The 21,564-nt window shown below is 41.6% G+C and overlaps 1 protein-coding gene across 2 annotated transcripts in view; it reads right to left on the bottom strand.

Moving 5' to 3' along the window:
* Positions 1–21,035, bottom strand: part of CFAP54 (cilia and flagella associated protein 54) — a 380,731-nt gene extending 359,696 nt beyond the window's left edge. For both annotated transcript variants that reach the window (XM_030939210.1, XM_030939211.1), the window contains exons 1-4: positions 20,690–21,035; positions 9,647–9,752; positions 6,581–6,724; positions 3,900–4,071 (exon numbers count right to left, since the gene is read on the bottom strand). In XM_030939210.1, the coding sequence (XP_030795070.1) occupies positions 3,900–4,071; positions 6,581–6,724; positions 9,647–9,752; positions 20,690–21,006 (739 nt within the window). In that variant the 5' untranslated portion in view covers positions 21,007–21,035. The remainder of the gene's footprint in view (positions 1–3,899; positions 4,072–6,580; positions 6,725–9,646; positions 9,753–20,689) is intronic.
* Positions 21,036–21,564: the final 529 nt, after the last annotated feature.

Below are 21,564 nucleotides of genomic sequence, written 5' to 3'. Positions count from 1 at the left end.
GTGACAGAGGTTGCAGTGAGCCAAGATTGCGCCACCACACTCCAGCCTGTGTGACACAGCAAATATCCATCTCAAAAAAATGAATAAATAAAAAGTTTGTGAGAAAATGGCAACTGCACCAAAACATCTATCACTTGATTAAAACACAACTGTAAGCATCATAAACATCAATTACACAAATCAGTGACCCCCCCAAATTGAACAAACTTTAAACTTAAATGTATAGTACCCTAAATTTCATAGAGAATGCAATTGGTCCTTAATACTCAGGGACTCGGCATTATTCGTGTGACTACCCCCAGCACCTGCAGTTATTCATTCCACTGAAGATCCACTGGGGAAGAAACCACTCGACTAATAACAACTCGAGCTCAGCAGACTTATCTCAATGAGGCTTTGTTGACCTCTACTCTTCACCTTTTTCATTTCTGTCTTTTTTTTCTTTTTTTTTTTTTTTTTTTTTTTTTTGAGATAGAGTCTCGCTCCGTCACCCAGGCTGGAGTACAGTGGTGCAATCTTGGCTTACCCCAACCTCCACCTCTTGGGTTCAAGCGATTCCCGTGCCTCAGGCTCTCGAGTAGCTGGGATTACAGGCACTTGCCACCACGCTCAGCTAATTTTTGTATTTTTAGTAGAGACGGGGTCTGGCCATGTTGGCCAGGCTGGCCTCAAACTCCTGACCTCCAGTGATCTGGCTTCCCAAAGTGCTGGGATGAGAGGCATGAGCCACCATTCCTGGCCTCTACTCTTCATCTTTAAAAATAAAATTGTATAAGTGTTTCTTTGTAGGAAAAAAAAAAACAGTCACCAAGTAAAAATATGCACAGGAAACACGTGCCTGTCCACAAAACATGTGATGAGGATGTAAGCCAGGAGCCTATATAAACATACCAGTAACGGGGAACTGGGGAACTCAGGGAGGCCTCAGGAGACTGCCCTCAAGAATGACAAGGGCCTTCTGTATTTCAAAAAGGTGCCTTTAACCTTTCCAGCCCTAAAAGGTTCTAATTGTAACTGAGTCCTTTGACAGTTCAAGATCTTGGCATGGCTCACAAATTCCTGCTGCAAAAGCCAGACTCAGAGAGTAAATGGTATCAGATGGAACACAGACTGAATCTTTATGATCTCAGGGTATTTCTGGAAGTTTATTTGGCTTTGTTCCTTTTTGAGATGGAGTCTTGCTCTGTCACCCAAGCTGGAGTGCAGTGGCATGATCTTGGCTCACTGCAACCTCCGCCTCCCAGGTTCAAGCAAATCTCCTGCCTCAGCCTCCCGAGTAACTGGGATTATAGGCATGCACCACTACTACATCCAGCTAATTTTTGCATTTTTAGTAGAGACCCAGTTTCACCATGTTATCCAGGCTGGTCTTGAACTCCTGACCTCAGGTGATCCGCCTGCCTTGGCCTCTCAAAGTGTTAGGATTACAGGTGAGAGCCACCGTGCCCAGCCTAAATTTTTATTTAAAAACCAAGATTGGTTAAATATTTGAAGAAACCAAGGGTGTGTGTGTGTATAACAGTCAATTAAAAGTAAATACAGTAAATGTCTAACTGAAAAGGTCAAATGTATTTTGATAAGTTATCAAGGCACATTTGACCTTTTCAGTCAAATATAGTTTTGACTACTTAAATTCCAAATTGTCAAAACTTCAGGGTCTTTGCACTTGTTGATCCCCCAGCTGGAATGCCCTTCCACCAAACACCCAGAAACTTCACTATCCAAACTCCTTCAGGTCTTTGTTCCCCAGTCATCTCAGCAGCTCAGCCCCTGCTCTCTCTATCCCCTTCTGGCTTTGACTTTTCTCCATAGCACTCGTCACCATCTGACACAATTCAGTTTTGATTTGTTTAGCATCTCCCTGCAATGGAAGTCAGCATGAGAACAGATTTTGTCTATTGTCCACTCCTGTGTCCCTAGCACCTAGAACAATGCCTAGCATATGGTAGGTATTCAGTAAGTTTTAGATGAATAAATTAAAACAGGGAGAGTAGTTACTGAAACTAAGTATGTGTATCTCCCAGAACCCAGTAATTCCACTCCTGGGCACAGATCCCAGAAAACTCTCGCACAGGTCTATAAAAGGACATGTGTAAGGATATTCATTGCAGAATTATTTATGCAGTTAGAGAGGTCAGGCAAACCAGGTGCTCATCGCCAGGCCTGTATGGATATCTGGAATATAATTCAGCAGGCTGAATTAATGAATTAGATTTACATACAGGAACTTAGCTAGATTCTAAAACCACAATACTCAGCAGGAAAAAAATAGGAAACAGAACAAAATCTAGAGCACAATGCCATGTGTATTAAAAAAGAGAAAAAGAAAAAAGCACATACCAAGAAAAGGGTATCAAGGATACAGAAATAATCTTTTTTTTTTTAAGACTATTGAGAGAGGCCGGGCATGGTGGTTCACGCCTGTAATTCCAGCACTTCGGGAGGCGGAGGTGGGCAGACTGCCTAAGGCCAGGAGTTCAAGACCAGCCTGGCTACCACGGTAAAAATCCGTCTCTACTAAAAATACAAAAATTAGCCAGGTGTGGTGGTGCATGCCTGTCATCCCAGCTACTCGGGAGGCTGAGGCAGGAGAATCACTTGAACCTGGGAGGTGGAGGTTGCAGTGAGCCGAGATCATGCCACTGCACTCCAGTCTGACAACACAATGAGACTCCATCTCAAAAAAAACAAAAAACAAAAAAAACAAAAAAAAAGACTGTTGAGAGAAATGTAATTCCAGTGCTTTGGAAGGCTGATGCAGAATGGCTTGAGACAAGAAGTTCAAGGCTCAAGGCTGCAGTGACTGTGCCACACTGCACTCCACTCTGGGTGAGAAAGCAAGACCCTGTCTCAGACAAAAAAAATAAAAAATAAAAAAAGACTTGTTTGGGTTGTGATCTTAAAAGGGGTAAAGACAGGGAATCATACTCATTTCCACCACTCAAACAAGGGCTGACCATAGGGCTCAACCACTGGGCCTAACACAGAATTGCTACTCCTTCTCTGTCCCTGCCAAGATGTGTAAGAGATGGCAGTGGTGGTGCAGGTAACATCGAATCTCTGGAGGATGATCAGACACAAAAGCTTAATAATCACTGGACTGAAAAAATCTCATCAAAGTTGGCCTCATCTCTGGCAGCAAATGCAAAGTCTGATTTCAATCAAAATGTCAAAACATGACTCGGGGGTGGGTGAGAAAGGAAAAGGCTAGAAAATATACTTTCAGTTGCCATGGATGAGGGAAAATCCAATATGTTTCCTTGAAGTTATTTGATCCTGGCTTATGTACATCGAACACACTGTCATTATTATTTTCCTTTTAAAAATATATTATCCAGAGAACAATACAGTAAGTTGCAACTTTAAAATACAGAAAAGCAAGTATTACATTTTTTAGCTGAGATTCATTTCTTTGGACATACACATAATGTACGTGTGTGTGTGTGTGTGTGTGTGTGTGTGTGTGTGTGTGTGTGTGTGTGTTCCTCAGCGCTTCTCACTCAAAATCAAGTAGGAGGAGAAGGTCACTTTGTAGAAACCCAAAGCCAAGTTGTTTGAGGACAGGGCCAGTAAATGGGTGATGCTTAGAAGCAATCTAACCTGCACTGGTTCTTTGACCTTTCCCCATCTATATTTACTCGTTAACTCTGCTTTTTGAACACCCAACAGTGATTATTCCCACAGTCTCTGACCCTTTCCCCAGTGAAAACCCAAAGACATGCTTTATCCATCCCAATTTACAAGGACAAACATGTCATACAAATGTTGAAAAAAAATACAATCATCCTATTATGAAATGCATATGTTTTAAATCACAAGGTACTCAAGCTACCGTCAAACTTAGCACTGAAGTAACTTTCTGAAAGACACAATGGAAAATAAAATACATCAGCATATACCATTGAAGATAATCCAGCAAAGATGCTCCTGTGGCAGAGCCACCTGCATGATGAGCCTTAAGGACGACAAGATATGCAGACACTGGACCACAGATTCTTTATTCTGCAGGTTTTCATCATTGTCACAGACCAGCTGGTAGTTGCACATATTTTTGCCACTCAAAGCATGAAACTGAAACACATGGGATAATAGAAATAGAAATAACTGACCAGGAACAGTAGCTCATGCCTGTAATCCCAGCACTTAGGGAGGCGAATCACCTGAGGTCAGGAGTTCGAGACCAGCCTGGCCAACATGGTGAAATCCTGTCTCTACTAAAAATACAAAAATTAGCTGAGCGTGGTGGCACATGCTTGTAATCCTAGCTACTTAGGAGGCTGAGGCAGGAGAATCATTTGAATCTGGGAGGCAAAGGTTGCAGTGAGCCAAGATCATGCCACTGCATTCCAGCCTGGGTGACAAGAGTGAAACTCCATCTCAAAAAAAAAAAAAAAAAGAAAAAGAAAGAAAGAAAAAGAAAAAATAAATAGAAATAGAAATAACTTAGGAAAGCATTTCTCAGAATGTAAAAATCTAAAATGGAAACAATTATGAATAATTAATTTAATAGTGTAGAAAAAAACATGATAGATAGGGTTCTTTAAAACATCCATCCAGTTAAGACTAGCTTTCCTTAGTCAAAAGAAATTCAAAAAGAAAAAAAGAAAATCCTATTACCAAAAATACAGAATTGAATCAATTGTTATAAGCTCACCCAGTGGCATTTTAACTTATTTATTAAATCAGATGTGATTATAACCATTTACACAATTCACCCAACAAAAGTTTCTTGAGCACCTCTATTAGCCACACTCTGCTAGGCAACAGGGACTCTAGGAGGAGGAAGAAACGGACGCTGCTCTTAGAGGAGGGAAAACAGTTATAGGCTCATGCCTCCAAGTTCAAGCAGCATTGAAAGGACTGCTGTGGTCACTGAATTGAAAGTATTTTGTAAGGTTGGATGAGACAGTTTAAAATAAAGAAGCGAGGCCGAGGCAGGCAGATCACCTGAGGTTAGGAGTTCAAGACCAGCCTGGTCAACATGAAGAAACCCCATCTCTACTAAAAATACAAAAATTTGCCGGGCATGGTGGTACACACCTGTAATCCCAGCTACTTGGGAAGCTGAAGCAGGAGAATCACTTGGGCCCAGGAGGTGGAGGTTGCAGTGAGCCAAGATTACACCACTACACTCCAGCTTGGGCAACAGAGTGAGCCTCTGTCTAAAAAAAAATAAATAGTGAGGCTACTATAGGGGTGACCCAAGCTCAGAAAAATAGACAGCATTCCATGTATTCCAAGGAATTTGGAATTTAGCCAAAAGGCAAAGTCAATGGGTAGTGGAACAAAAAGACAGATTTCTACTTTAGAAATTAATTGGCCAGGTATGGTGGCTCCCACCTATAATCCCAGCACTTTGGGAGGCCAAGGCAGGCGGATCATGAGGTCAGGAGTTCGAGACCAGCCTGACCAACATGGTAAAACCCTGTCTCTACTAAAAATACAAAAATTAGCTGGGCATGGTGGTGGGCGCCTGTAATCCCAGCTACTCAGGAGGCTGAGGCAGGAGAATCACTTGAACCTGTGAGGCAGAGGTTTCAGTGAGCCAAGATCACACTACTGCACTCCAGCCTGGGCAACAGAGCAAGACCCCATCAAAGAAAGAAAGAAAGGAAAGAAATAAAAAGAAGGAAGGAAGGAAGGAAGGGAGGGAGGGAGGGAGGGAGGGAGGGAGGGAGGGACATTAATTCCAGTAAAGTGTGAAAAGCAAAAAGCAGAAGGTGGGGGGGTCAAGGCTACAAAAAGGGGAGTAGGAGAGACCTTTTCCCTAATGGGGTGCCAACTTACATTGCCCAGTATTCTCATTCGTGTACCTATGGTACAGCCAAATTGAACTGTTCAATCATCCCCTAAACATGCCTTGAGAGTTTCTGCTTATTAACCACATACTGTTCCCAAGGCCTTGAATAGTCCTCAAGTTTGAAGTAACATAGATTTAGGGTCAGACTGATCAGGGTTCAAACACCAACCCTGCCCACTGCCTTAAGCAGGCTAATAAACTTCCATTTCCTAATCTGTAAAAGAGTCTCCTCTTAGGACTTTAATGAGGCTGCAAGATGATAATTCATACAATATATTTAGAAGAGTATTTAGCACATGAAAACTGTTCAATCCATGAATCAATGGTAGTAATTAACAAAATATTGGTATACTAGAAAAAAAGTATAAATTTTTATATCAATAGATTTATGCTTAATCTCAAGAGCCACTTTTTATACTATGTGATAAGCTTTATTTTTCTCTTCTGTAAAATAGGGATAATAGTATGTACTCATAAAATTGCTTTATCAAATTTGTTTTCCAAAGCACTTTATAAACTAAAAGCACTCTACAAATATTAGCTATTAAATAACAACTGCTACATGAATGAGTGACTGCAGTGACTTAATCTCCAAACATCCTTACAAAGCTTAGTAAGTTCACTTTCTTATCCAGCACTGAAAGTATTTATTAAGCAACTTATAGCACACAGCTAGATGCTATGCTAAGCCAACAGAAGACATTTAGAAGCTATCAACTAAAAGATATATTGCATAGCTAATCATAAATTGTAGCTATTTCAGCTGCTCTTTCATCTTACTGTAAGTCCAGCAGTTTTATCTCTAAAGCCTTTTGGGAAAAAGGCAGCCTTGAATTGAGTTACATCCACTTTATTCTCATCAAAATTGGTATTGAACTGCTGAAGATATCTTCCATAGCATTGTAAAAGGGCCAGTTTGTATTCCTGAAATAAAAAGAGGACTTGATTAAAATTCCAAAATATCATTTAGCTCATCATTGTTAGGTAATATTCATATTATTCCTAATAGTATCAATGTTAATTATTACAATTATACCATTACTACTGGCTCCATTTTCCAAAAACATAGTATATGACAGATACTGCACTATACAATGTATGTGCATTATTTCATCTAATTCTCCTCACAATGAGCCTATGTGAGATGGGACCATCATGACCACAAGGATGAGAATATTTACTATGGCACTGTGTGTGGTAATACCTACATATACTCAAAATCCAGGTTCCAAAATTCAGCATCATCAGATCATGGTAACCCACATACCCAGAGAGGTGGATGAGTAGTCTTGCTTCTCTGATACCTCATAGGCTTGAAAAAGAAAAGAAAGGAAGAGTGAGTGAGAGGAAGGAAGGGAGGGAGGGAGGGAGGGAGGAAGGAAGGAAGGAAGGAAGGAAGGAGGGGAGGGAGGGAGGAAGGAAGGGAGGGAGGGAGGGAGGGAAGAAGGAAGGGAGGGAGGGAGGAAGGAGGGGAGGGAGGGAGGGAGGGAAGAAGGAAGGGAGGGAGGGAGGGAGGGAAGGGGGAAGGAAGGGAGGAAGGGAAGGGAAAGGGATAGGAAAGGAAAAGGAAAAGGAAAGGGAAAAAAGGAAGGAACGGGCAAAGGAAAGGAAGGAGAAAGAAAGGAAGGGAAGGAAAGAGAGAAGGAAAGGAAGGAAAAGAAAGGAAAGGAAGAAAGAGAGAGGGAGGGAAGGAGGAGGGAAAAAATAAAATAAAAAATAAAGGGAGGGAGAGAAAGAGAGAGAAAGGAAGGGAGGAGACAGACAGGGAGGAAGGAGACGAAGGGAGAGGGAGGGAGAGAGGAAGGAAGAGAGGAAGAAAGAGGGAACCAAAGAAGAGAAGCTAAAAGAAACAAATGCAGAGTGAGGTGAGCTACCTGCCTCTCTTTCATCTGTCAACAGACTCTGAAGCTGCATCAGGACAAATAAAAAGCATTTGAGCAGTGGGATATTTATTCATTCAAAGTCATGCTTGTCTTCCCATAACAGAATCAGATGCCCCATTTCTGTAACCCACAGGGCTCAGTTACCTGGAGGGTTTCAGGGCAGAGGATGTAAGCAGTCCTTTCAAAATGAGTCACTTGCAACCCTTCCTCAGCTCCCTCTCCTGCAACTTCATCCCCAGGAAAAGCAACTGCCCCAAGTGTGAACTGCCTGTCCAGTTACCTAGCCCCTTGGGAGGCATCTTCAGTCAAACACTGTTTTATTTAAATTTCTATTATAGATTTGTTTTTTGCTCACTAATTAATCCTGAATCTTTTCTACTCTAACTTGAGTCATATAATAAATTCAAATCTAGGTTTAAAACAAATATTCCACAAGACGATCTTTACTACAACTAAAATAAAAATAGAGCCTAGAAACCAAAGTAACAAGTTCGTTTTCAGAATTATACATACCTTTTTTTTTTTTTTTAAGAGACAGTGTTTTGCCATGTTGCCCAGGTTGGTCTCAAACTCCTGGGCTCAAGCAATCTGCCCTCCTCAGCCTACCAAAGTTCTGGGATTACAGGTGTGAGCCACCATGCCCAGCCTGGCCAACATTTCCTTCAGTGAAAAGTAGATAAAACTTTTCCTTTGTTCTTTTAATTAAATATTAAAATATACTATCTAGGCCTTTCTATCTAAAACATCTTTAACTTGCTTTATCAGCTTTTAACATACACCTCCCTTCCCTCCAGCAATATCCACTGCACCCACACAGATATTTCTCAAACAACCCTACACTGTGCTTTTTAATTGTATTACTAGCTTCTTACACTGAAAAGTATAAGGATGGAGAGGGGGCTGGCTTCTAATTCTTGTCAAAACTCTTATTCCACTTACATGAATAAAGCTTACAAGTTGAATCTCACCTGGGTTTCTTTTCTGTAGCTTACCAAGCCCTGTTTTTCAAGTTTCTAAGACCCATAGTTCATTTATGTGGAACTATGGTTATTCTCTATTTTTGGCAGAAGAAAATAGATCTTAGTTCATCATTATGAAGTTCCACCACTCATATCCTCTATTTGGTAAATTTGTCTCCCAGACCAAGAGGATTAAAGTCCAGAATATAGAAACAGAGGGGAAAAATCAAGTTGAGAAACTGAAGATTGAGAAAACACTGAACACTGCCCACAGCTGGCCTAAAATCCCATTGTCTGATGTTCACATAATTTAGAATAATTTGGATCTAGGCCAGAGTTTAAGGGAGAAACTCACATGATCATTAATGGAAAACCCAGCCATGCTGTGGTCTCAGCAAACCAAGTCCACAAGTCCACAGCATTCCAAGCCCTAGACATTCAGGTGAAACTAAAAGTAGGACACAAACTCAGTCTGGAATACAATACTGAGCAAGAAACAGGGTATGTATGGAATGACTATTATAATTACATATAGCAAAACATTAAGAAACAGTTGAAAGAGCTTAATAAACAGGGCACTGAAGCAGGCAACAGAGCTGCAAGGCCAAGAGCCCTGAAGGTTGACCACTGGGCAAGGCCAGCCATATGAAAAACAACAGGAAGTGGTGTCTGGGCTCCTTTGTATAAGGTAGGAACACGATGATTCAGCATTTCCTGTTGTGCGCCTACCACACCCTCTGTGAACCCGGCCACACTCCTGCCCATCCACAGCCAGCTGCCTGGCTGTCCAGGAATGTCTCACCTCTGGGAAATCTCAACTACAAAATTAAAAAGCAAACACTTTTTTAGTTACTGTGCCTTATTAAAATTTTTATGTACTCATTTATTTTTTTCTAAGAGAAAAATCAAAACATGTAAAATAGGAAGGGTATCAGACTAAATACTGTAATAATAATTAGCCAAATGAATTTCTTTTTGGCTCTCTTTCCTCCAGAGGCACTTACTTTCATTTGACAAAGGCTATCTCCAACCTTCAGAAGCTTTTCGTTGTAATAGTCTGCTGGCAGCCTGGGGGCGTATTTAGTCCAGATATTAAACAAAGAAGTGGCACTGTAAAAATCATAAAATAAAACGACATTGTCAAAGTCTGCAAGAAACCTCAATTAATTTGCAAGCAATCCTTTAAAACTTACCTTGTGCTAAGCCTTTCCAATGTGCCTTACTGTTAATCTCCAATTATTAATAATAAATGTAATTACAGTTAAAATTATTGCTTCCTATGTACCAAGCATTGATTGCAGCTCTTTACATATGTTTTTTTTTTTAGATACTTTACTTCATAGAGCAATTTTAAGTTCACAACAGAATTAAGCAGAAGGTACTGAGATTTCCCATTTATATACCCTGTGCCCCCAAACATGCGCAGCCCTCCCCCATTATCAACAACTCCACTAGAATGGTACCTTCGTTATGATGAACCTACATTGACACATCATTATCACCCAAAGTCCATAGTTTAGGGTTCACTGTTGGTGTCATCCATTCCATGGGTTTGGACAAATGTATATAATGTCTATTCACTGTGAAAATATCACAGAGTAGATTCATTATCCTAAAAATCCTCTGTGCTCCACTTATTCATCCCTCCTTTCCCGCTCAATCTCTGTTAACCACTGATATTTTTACTGGCTCCATAGTTTTGCCTTTTCCAAAATGTCATACAGTTGGAATCACAGTAGGAAGCCTTTTCAGATTGGCTTCTTTCACTTAGCAATATGCATCTAAGTTTCCTCCATGTCTTCTCATGGCTTGATAGCTCATTTCTTTTCAGCACTGAATAATATTCCATTGTCTGGATGCATCAGTTTATCCACTCACATGCTGAATGACATCTTGGTTGCTTACAAGTTTTGGCAATTATGAAAAAAGCTGCCAGAAATACTGATGTGCAGGGGTTTTTGTGTTTTGTTTTGTTTTGTTTTGTTTTGTTTTGTTTTTTGAGATAGAGTCTTGCTCCTGTTGCGCAGGCTGGAGTGCAGTGGCACGATCTTGGCTCACTGCAACCTCCACCTCCGGAGTTCAAGCAATTCTCCTTCCTCTGCCTCCTGAGTAGCTGGGATTACAGGCGTGCACCACCATACCTGGCTGATTTTTGTATTTTTAGTAGAGACAGGGTTTTGCCATGTTGGCCAGGCTGGTCTCAAATTCCTGACCTCAGGTAATCCACCCGCCTAGGCCTCCCAAAGTGCTAGCACTACAGGCGTGAGTCACCGCACCAGGCCCGAAGTTCAGGTTTTTATATGGACATAAGTTTTCAATTCCTTTGGATAAATACCAAGGAGCACAAGGGGTGAATGTTATGGTAAGAATATGTTTAATTCTGTAAGAAACCACCTGTCTTCCAAAGTGGCTGTACTATTTTGCATTTCCACCAGCAATGAATGAGAGAATTCCCTGCTCTACATCCTTCCCAGCATTTGGTGTTGTCAGTGTTCTAGATTTTAGCCTTCCTAATAGGCATGAAGGGTATCTCATTGTTGCTTTAACTTGCATTCACCTGATTACATATGATGTGGAACATATTTTCATATGTTTATTTGCCATTTGTGTATCTTCTTTGGTGAGGTGTCTGTTAAAGTCTTTGGCCCATTTTTAAAATCAGGTTGTTGGCCAGACACAGTGGCTCACGCCCGTAATCCCACCACTTTGGGAGGCTGAGACAGGTGGATCACTTGAGGTCAGGAGTTTGAGACTAGCCTGTCCAACATGGTGAACATGGTGAAACCTCGTCTCTACTAAAAATACAAAAATTAGCCAGGCATGGTGGCACACACCTGTAGTCCCAGCTACTCAGGAAGAGAATCATCTGAACTCATGAGGTGGAGGCTGCAGTGAGCCGAGATCAGGCCACTGCACTCCAGCCTGGGCAAAAGAGCAAGACTTCATCTCAAAAAAATCAGTAAATAAATAAATAAATAAAATTTTTTTAAAAAGTAAAATCAGGTTGTTGTTATTGCTGAGTTTTCAGAGTTCTTTGTATACTTTGGATAACAGTCCTTTATCAAATAAGTCTTTTGCAAATATTCTCTCCCAATTTGTGACTTATCCTTTCATTCCCTTGACAGTATCTTTCATAGAGCAGTAATTTTGAACTTTAATGAAGTCCAGCTTATCAATTCTTTCTTTCATGGATCATGCCTTGGTACTGTATATTCAAAGTCATCACCAAACCCAAGGTCACCTAGATTCTCTCCTATGTTATCTACTAGGAGTTTCTTTATTTTTTATTTTTTGTTTTGAGACAGAGTCTTGCTTTGTCACCAGGCTGGAGTGCAGTGGCGCCATCTCAGCTCACTGCAACCTCTGCCTCCTAGATTCAAGTGATTCTCCTGCTTCAGCCTCCCAAGTAGCTGGGACTACAGGCACGCACCACCACACCCAGCTAATTTTTGTATTTTTAGTAGAGATGGGTTTTCACCATGTTGACCAGGATGGTCTCGATCTCTTGATCTTGTGATCCGCCTGCCTCAGCCTCCCCAAGTGCTGGGATTACAGGCGTGAGCCATGGTCCCTGGCCAGGTCATAATAACTGCATTTTATATTTAGGTAGGTGATCCATTTTGAGTTAATTTTTGTGAAGGGCATACGGTCTGCATCTAGATTCATTTTTTGGCATGTGGATATCCAGTTGTTCCAGGACCATTTACTGAAGACGCTGTTCTCCATTGAATTGACTTTGCTCACTTGCCAAATACCAGTTTGTTGCCAGAAAAGGGGTTTTGATCCAGACCCCAAGAGAGGACTCTTGAATCTCGCACAGGAAGGAATTCAAGACAAGTCACAGAGTGCAGTGGGAAGAGATCATTTATTGAAAGCTATTTAGTTACACAGTCGGGCAACCTCAGAAAGCAGGAAGATGAACACACTCTCTGTTTTAAACTCTTCTCATATAGGGGTCTTATCTATGTAAAAAGCCAGGCTAAGTTAGGTCTACATGCAGGTAGGCCAACAGTGTGACAAAATTTATTACTCTGTTGATTTAAAGGAAACTATCCTCAACATTTTCATGTGCAGTACATCAAGGCATAGCTATAATTATCTTGAAGGCATATATTGTTATGGGTATTGGGACATCTGGACCTTCTGCTATTGTAGGTGTTTGTTTTTGCAGGCATCTTTAGGCTGTTTCTTCAACGGTAAAAAATTTATAACCATGGGTCACGCCTGGCAAGGAACGTGCCCTGCTAATTTTAAGATGGAGTTGATTTTAAAATGCCATTACTCTGGTTCTCCTATGCTCCTGTTTCCCTAACAAGTTGACTATATTTATGTGAGTCTATTTCTAAGCTGCGTATATTGTTCCACGGATTTGTCTATTCTTTCACCAATGTCACATTATCTTGAATACTGTAGCTTTACAGCAAGTCTTGAAATTGAGTCGTGTCAGTCCTCCAACTTTCTTCTTCTCCTTCAATGCTGTGTTGGCTATTTTGGGTCTTTTGCCTATATGCGTACCTTTTTTCACTTCATTTTCACAACAACCCCAAGAAAGGTAGTATCAATATCCCAAAGATACAGCTGATGAAGCTGAGGCTCAGTGCATCTATGATCTTAACGACTATATGAATGAGCTTTCCAGTCCTCTGGAAAGTAAACTCCCTGAGGTCAAGGACCTCAACAATATTATTCATTGCCCAGGCCCAACAGTAGTGAATACCTACTGCATGTAGGTACTCAATAAATATCTGCTGAAAGATGAATGAATGAATGAATGAATGAATGAATGAATGATAGGGAAGAAAACATTCTTTGTTCTTGTTTTATTTTTTCCTGTGAAGGGCTCAGGGTTCAAACAGCCAGTCAATCCACTTAGAGCTATACTTCCCTCCACCAAGTAAAACAAAAACAAAACAAACAGTATTTTCAAAATGCTTTCTAACCAGAGTTTCAAACGGTAGCAGATCATTGCCTATTTTATTCATCCATTTCGTTAACATTTATTTCTTTCCTCTCTCCCAGAAATTATATATGCCTCTAGGAAAAATCCAAATATCCCCTAACAGGTGTCCAATCCTATCTCATAAATTTCTAGATAAGACTGAATGTTTGTGACCTCTCCCCCACTGCCCCCCAATTCATATGTTGAAATCCTAACCCCCGGTGTGGTTGTATTTGGAAACAGGGCCTCTAAGGAAGCAATTAAGGTTAAATGAAATCATAAGGTTAGTACCCTGGCCTGATGGAATTAATGTCCCTACAAGAAGAGACTCCAGAGAGCTTGCTCTTTTATGATATGGTCATAAATTGTATACAGTCTCCATGCTTGAGGACAAAGCAGTCTTCTACAAACCAGGAGACGAGTCCTCATGAGAAACCAATCCTGCTGGATCTTGATCTGGGACTTCCAGCCTTCAGACTGTGAAAAATAAATAAATGTCTGTTGTTTAAGCCACCTGGTCTATAGTATTTTGTTATGGCAACCTGAGCTGGCTAATACAGGACCTAAACTTAAGAACTGAAGATGGCTGTAATACTTATGATGTACGTGTTGGAGTAATAATGAAACATCTAAACAGAAACCTGTCAATTAATTCATTTGGGTAATTAAATAATATTGATTGAGTCACTGATTGAGTGAAGGACGCAATGCATTCCTCCTTCATGAACTGATTCATCATATATTTAGGTAGAAAAATATATGCATGTACCAAGTAATAAATAACAGTGCCAAATAAATATGGCAAATATAAACCACAGACATTTAAAAGGGGAGAGGTGTTTTGTTTGCTTTATTACTTCTTTCACTTTCATTTGATGCTTCATGAAATGCCATGGTATTTGAATAAATATAATGAATCCAAGAAATTCACCATTTCTTACTAGAATTCTTAAATTATGTAGATGAAATAATTAATTCTTCTAAAACTTACAGATGAGATAATGATGACTAGGCTTGTTACTCATAAAAGAAAAATATCAGCTTTGTTAAATCAATCAAGATTATATAATAAGAAAGAAAAAATGTCTTCTTTGTTGAACTCTAAGTTCAGGTTAAGGCTGCTCATTGGGAATAGCTTACATAATGCTTAAACCAAAAATATATAATATATACTATAGAATGTACATCATTTGAGAAGAAAATGTTAATGTACTTGGGATTGCTGACTGTTGCTACATATGTAAAATGTTCTAAAATAGAAAATTATCCAGGTGCGATGGCTCACGCCTGTAATCCCAGCACTTTGGGAGGCCAAGGTGGGCAGATCGCTTGAGGTCAGGAGTTCAAGACCAGCCTGGGAAACATCACAAAACCCTGTCTCTACTGAAAAAAAAACAAAAATTAGCTGGGTGTGGTGACACGCACCTATAGTCCAGATACCAAGGAGGCTGAGGCACGTGAATCGTCTAATTGACTGAACCCAGGAGGCAGACGTAGCAGTGAGCCAAGATCCGGCTACTGCACTCCAGCCTGGGCGACAGAGCAAGACACTGTCTAAAAGGAAGGAAGGAAGGAAGGAAGGAAGGAAGGAAGGAAGGAAGGAAGGAAGGAGGGAGGGAGGGAGGGAGGGAGGGAGGGAGGGAGGGAAGGAAGGAAGGAAGGAAGGAAGGAAGGAAGGAAGGAAGGAAGGGAAGGAAAGAAAAGAAAATCATAACTGTTTAAGCAGAATACTTTAATACCTCAATCTTATGTGCTTATAGCAAAAGCACATTTTTTAAAAATGTATCACGCTCTTATTTAAAGACATTTCTGGTACGACAATAATTTATATTTTAAATACTATGAATTTTATGCTTATGGAAGTTACCATAGTTATAAGGAGAAACACATTTTGATATAAAAAATAATCATCTGTTGGCCGGGCGCAGTGGCTCACACCTGTAATCCCAACACTTTGGGAGGTCAAAGCGGGCGGATCATGAGGTCAAGAGATTGAGACCATCCTGACCAACATGGTGAAACCCTGTCTTTACTAAAAATACAAAAATTAGCTGGGTGTGGTAGCTCGCATCTGTAGTCCCAGCTCCTCAAAAGGCTGAGGCAGGAGAATCACTTGAATCCGGGAGGCAGAAATTGCAGTGAGCCAATATCACATCACTGCACTCCAGCCTGGTGACAGAGCGAGACTGTCTCAAAAAATAATAATAATAATAACCATCTGTCAAATATATTATAAAAGCAACTCCTACCTCCTATACTCCTAACTGGTCTCTACACTGCTATTCTTGTTCCCTTTGGATATGATCATCAGAATAATATCTTAAAACAAAAATTAGGCTGTGCATGGTGGCTCACAACTGTAATCCCAGCACTTTGGGAGGCTGAGGCGGGTGGATCACTCGAGGTCAGGAGTTTGAGACCAGCCTGGCCAACGCAGTGAAACCCTGTCTCTACTAAAAACACAAAAATTAGCCAGGTGTGGTGGCATGAGCCTGTAATCCCAGCTACTCAGGAGGCTGAGGCAGGAGAATCGCTTGAACCCGGGAGGCAGAGGTTGCAGTAAGCTGAGATTGTGCCACTGCATTCCAGCCTTGTCGACAGAGTGAGACTGTCTCAAAAAAAAAAAAAAAAAATTACATAATCCTTCCGCAAAACTATCCAATGGAATAAATGCAAACTCTTTAAAATGGCCTCTAAAACCATCCAAAGCCCTATTATTCCTCTAAATCTCACCTCATACTGTTGTACCTCTTTCACTGTGCTTCTGCTAAATGGGATTCTGTCCATTCCTCTGAAGTAGGAATGGATCTGTTCTGCCAAGGATCTTCCTGCATTCTTGTCCCCCTATTCATCCTCTGCATTTGGCTAGTCAAATCCCTGGTGTCCTCCTAATCTCAGCTTAATGGCACCTCACTTATCACTCATTCAAAAGCAAGTCCCCACTACATTCTCTTTAAGCCTCTGCTTTAAGTGTCATCTACTCTGACCACCTTAATGAAAATTGCAACTTCCTGTCTTCCACTCTGTAACCTCTTCTCTTTTCCTTTTTCTTTTTTTTTAATTTCTAATAGGAATAGAGTATCTTCTTTTTCTCTCTAGCATGTATCATTTCTTTGGTTTTTTTTGTTTGTTTGTTTGTTTGAGACAGAGTCTCACTCTGTTGAGCTGGAGTGCAGTGGCGCAATCTCGGCTCAATGCAACCTCCGCTTCCCAGGTTCAAGTGATTCTCCTGCCTTGGCCTCCCGAGTAGCTGGGATTGCAGGTACCCGCCACCATGCCCGGCTAATTTTTGTATTTTTCGTAGAGACAGGGTTTCATTATGTTGGCCAGGTTGGTCTCGAACACCTGACCTCGTGATCCACCTGCCTAAGCCTCTCAAACTGCTAGGATTACAGGCATGAGCCACTGCGCCCAGCAGCATTTATCATTCCTAAATTACCATAAAATACACGTAATTGATGCTTATTGTCTAGTTCCCTCTCTAGACTATAAACTCTAAGAAGGCAGAGATTTTTGTCTGGTTCACTGCTGTAGCCACAGTGCCTAGTAGGATGCCTGACACATATAAGTGCTCAGCAGTTACTTTCATAGCATTTCTTGTTTGCATATTTACTAATGACTTACTGAATGTCTATCTCCCTCTCTAGACTATAAGCTCCATGAATACTGACTCCCATATCTATTTTGTTCACCACTGTGTAACCAGTGTCTAGTACATTGCCTCACACATAGCAGGCACTCATTAAAAATTATTGTATAAATAAAGGCCAAAATTGTGTGAGAGGTTGGACTCTTAAGGCATGTGTCAATCCAACACTTGTGATTCTTACAGTCTTGTTAAAGATGGCACAGATACTGTACATAGACTGGCCCATGTCTACTTTCCTATATGTAATATTCACAATTACTGAGAATATAAAGATAATAACTTTTTTTTTTTGAGACAGAGTCTCATTCTGTCACCCAGGCTGGAGTGCAGTGGCATGATCTCGGCACACCAGCAACCTCCACCTCCCCAGTTCAAGCGATTCTCATGCCTCAGCCTCCTGAATAGCTGGGATTACAGGCGCACACCACCACGCCCGGCTAATTTTTGTATTTTTTAGTAGAGAGAATTTCTACATGTTGGCCAGGCTGATCTCGAACTCCTGACCGCAGGTGATCTGCCCGCCTCGGCCTCCCAGAGTGCTGGGATTACAGGCGTAAGCCACTGCACCAGGCCAAGGATAATAACTCTTGAATTCTTTCAATACTAAATATTTATTGAATGTTTACTATGTCCCAATCCCCAGGCTTAGTGCCAGAAATACAGCAATGAAAGAGAGACACATTATCCAAAGTCACCAGGGAGCTTACATCCTAATGAGACAGACAATGCACAAGAAAACAAATCAATTAAAAAATATAAACCTATGAGTGAATCTGCATTAGACAGGAAAGGCCACTCTAAGAAGGTGACAACTGAGCTGAGGCCTGAAAAAAGAGAAGGAGCCAGATTTTTGAAAAGCTTAGGGAAGAACATTCAGACAACAAAGATAGCAAATATAAAGGCTCTGGGGTGAGAAACAGTAGGACCTGTTTCTCTGGAAAGTCCTGAGAGAGAAGAGAAGAGAGCTAAGAAAGGCAGGCAGGGTCAACACCTCAGCCCCTGCAGAGTATCAGAATTCTTAAGTTTATTCCAAAAGCAATGGAAAGCAATAGAAAGACTTTAGATAAGATTTGCAAAGATCATCCTGACTGCTAGGTGAAGGATAGATTTGAGACAGAGTGGCTGCAGGGAAAATGTGAAATGGTGGTGGTCTGGACTGGAATGCTGGTAGTGGAGATGGGTAGATGAAATTCAAAGATGGAAACTATTTAAATATAAATGTATAAACTGGGCACAGTGGCTCACGCCTGTAACCTCAGCAATTGGGGAGGCCAAGGCAGGTGGATCTCCTGAGGTCAGGAGTTCCAGACTAGCCTGGCCAACATGGCGAAACCCCGTCTCTACTAAAAATACAAAAATTAGCTGGGCGTGGTGGCAGGCGCCTGTAGTCCCAGCTACTCGGAGGCTGAGGCACAAGAATCGCTGAAACCCGGGAGGCAGAGGTTGCAGTAAGCTGAGATCGCGGCACTGCACTCCAGCCTGGGGTACAGAGTAAAACTCCCTCTCAATAAATAAATAAATAAATAAAGCATATAGGGTAGGTATATAATGGACTTTCCTTGGTCAATTCTTGGTTCTCATCTTACTTGGCCAGTCAGCAGAATTTGCCACAGCTGATCATTCCTTTCTTCCTGAAATACCTTCTCTACCTGCTTCTAGTACACCAGGCACTTACTGGTTTTCCATTGGCCACTCCTCCTTAGTGTCTGTTGGTTTCTTCTTATTGCCTCTCCCTGTCCATGCTGGAGCATCCCAGAGCTCAATCCTTGGACTCTTCCCTTCTCCATTTACACACACACTCTCTTAGCTATTCATCAGGTGTCATGATTTAAATATCATATGAATCCCAAATGTATATCTCATCTGACTTCCAGATTCAAATGTCAAACTACCTACATAGTAGCTCCACCTGGATGCTGAATCACATCTCAATTTTTATAAAATTCTAAACTCTTGATCTCCCTCCCTCTTGCTCTTCCCACAATCACAATTCCACCCCAGGACTTTCCCATCTGCCATTCTCCTTGTGTGACCTACTCTGTGCACAAAAAGCCTCATCAATTGTTCCCATATATCCTTCTCATCATTCTCAAAAGCGACTTTTCCTGACCTTCCCTAACCATGCTTCCCACCACCCCATTTAAAATTGCAACTCTCAGGCCAGGTGCAGTAGCTCATGCCTGTAATCCAATACTTTGGGAGGTCAAGGTGGGAAGATCCCTTGAGCCCCCGAGTTCAAGGTTTCAGTGAGCCAGGATTGAGCCACTGCACACCAACCTGTGCAAGAGTGACACCCTGTCTCAAAAAAAAGATAAAATTGCAACATTCATCTCATATCCTCCATCACGATTCCCTGTTCTATTTTTCTCCCTAGCAGTCTTCTCCTTGTAAAATTATTTACTTACATATTTGTTTAGTGGTTGTTTATATTCACAAAAATATATGCTCCATAAGGACATGGATTTTTATGTTTTGTTAACTTGATGTTTTCCTAGTTCCTTGAACAGTACTTGATATACACTATGTGCTCAATAAATAGTTGTTAAATGCATAACAGAAAAATATTTTATTTTATTTTATTTATTTATTTATTTATTTTGAGAGTCTTGCTCTGTCTGTCGCCCAGGTTGGGGTGTAGTGGTGTCATCCCAGCTCACTGTATTTATTTATTTTGAGAGTCTTGCTCTGTCTGTCGCCCAGGTTGGGGTGTAGTGGTGTCATCCCAGCTCACTGCAGCTTCTGCCTCCCAGGTTCAAGCAATTATCCTGCCTCAGCCTCCTGAGTAGATGGGAGTACAGGCATGTGCCACCACGCCCAGCTAATTTTTGTATTTTGTATTCAAGTATAAATTTTTGGCTCACTCAAGGGTTTCACAACTTTTCATATTATAAGTATATAAAATTTGTATATGGAGAAAAAGGAATAACTTCGAGGTAGATTAGGTTCATGAAGTTAGCTCTTGATACAAAGAAGTATGTCATCCCGTGAACATGTGCACTTTAATTCCTTCTTATATTGTTATTAGGATTACAGTGACTTTTTTTTAATTTTGCGATTCATTCTGCACAACTGTTTACCTTTTGGGAGTTCTATCACCACGTTATTACTGCAAACTACGAACTCTTTTTAAGGTTCTTTCCTGCTTATCTTACCATCTTTCTTTTCTGGTCAAATAACAAATAGTGAGTTATGAAACATTTCTATGTAGATTTTTATTTTGACCTGAGCAGGAAGCCAAGATACAACATCTCTCAGGAATTAAGGATTGTTAAGAGTGACGAGTCTCCACCTCTTAAACTCTGTTTATCTCTCCTGGGCCCTTCAGGCAGCCCCTGCGTCCGCAACGCTGAACCAGCTCTGGGGCCACCACCTGCATCCTCAAGCCCTCTCCAGGGGCCCTCCCCAGTGCCCCGCCAGCGCTTTGGCCAGCGCCCTCCCCAGTGCCCCGCCAGCGCTTACCAACGCCGGCGGAATTCGTGCTTCTCTTCCTCCGTGGTGGCTAAAGCCTTCTTTTTCCTCATAAAGCCTAACAACTCCCGGATCTCCTTCTCACAAGAGGCCAGGAGCGGGTTTTTCGCGTCCAGCGGCCCATAAAACACGGCTAGGGGCAATGAGTCCTCGGGGCAGGTCCACTGAAGCAGCGAGCTCCGGGAGCTCCCCTTCGACTCTGGGGACGACCTCGAAGTCGCGGTCGCTGTCGGTGGCAGTTCTGCCAGCGACCCCGAGGCGGTAGAGTTGTCTGACGGAGAGCTCGAGGGGGCGCCCTGCGCCGCCATATTGACGCTCCCCGGCCCGTCTGGATTGTGTGTACACGCGGTTGCCTGGCGACGGTCTCGTGGCAACCGAGCATCCCGCGCGCTTTCCGAGAAACACAGCGGCCCCTGGAGGGCAGAGCGAGAAAGAACCAGGTCCAGAAAAGAATGATGCTCCTGAGGGTGTTGCCTCGCTGCGCGCTGGCACTGCTGTATGAAGTGCAAACAGAGAATGTTCTGAGTAGAGCCCTGGCGAATATTAGAGCCAAAAATTTAAGGTCACAAATCCAGACTATACTCTTTATCCATGCTAAAACGATAATGATGATGACCATGACCATTAACGTGTGTCAGGCATTAAGCATTTGAAACATGTACTTTCATTTATCTCATTTAATCATCATAACTACTTTACAACTTAGGATACTATTAGTATATCCATCTCACAGTTTAGGAAACTAAGGCTCAAGGAGGTTAAGTCATTTGACAAAGGTCAGCGTACAGTCGTAGTGTCAGGGACCAGGTCCTCAGCTTGTGACTCCAAAACCTGTGCTCAAAATGAATAGGCTGTATTGATCACTC

This window comes from Rhinopithecus roxellana, chromosome 10, assembly GCF_007565055.1.
Source record: "Rhinopithecus roxellana isolate Shanxi Qingling chromosome 10, ASM756505v1, whole genome shotgun sequence".
Classification (NCBI taxonomy): Eukaryota; Metazoa; Chordata; class Mammalia; order Primates; family Cercopithecidae; genus Rhinopithecus; species Rhinopithecus roxellana.
The sequence above is the reverse complement of the archived record's forward strand: the minus strand, read 5'-3'. Positions and strand labels throughout refer to the sequence as shown.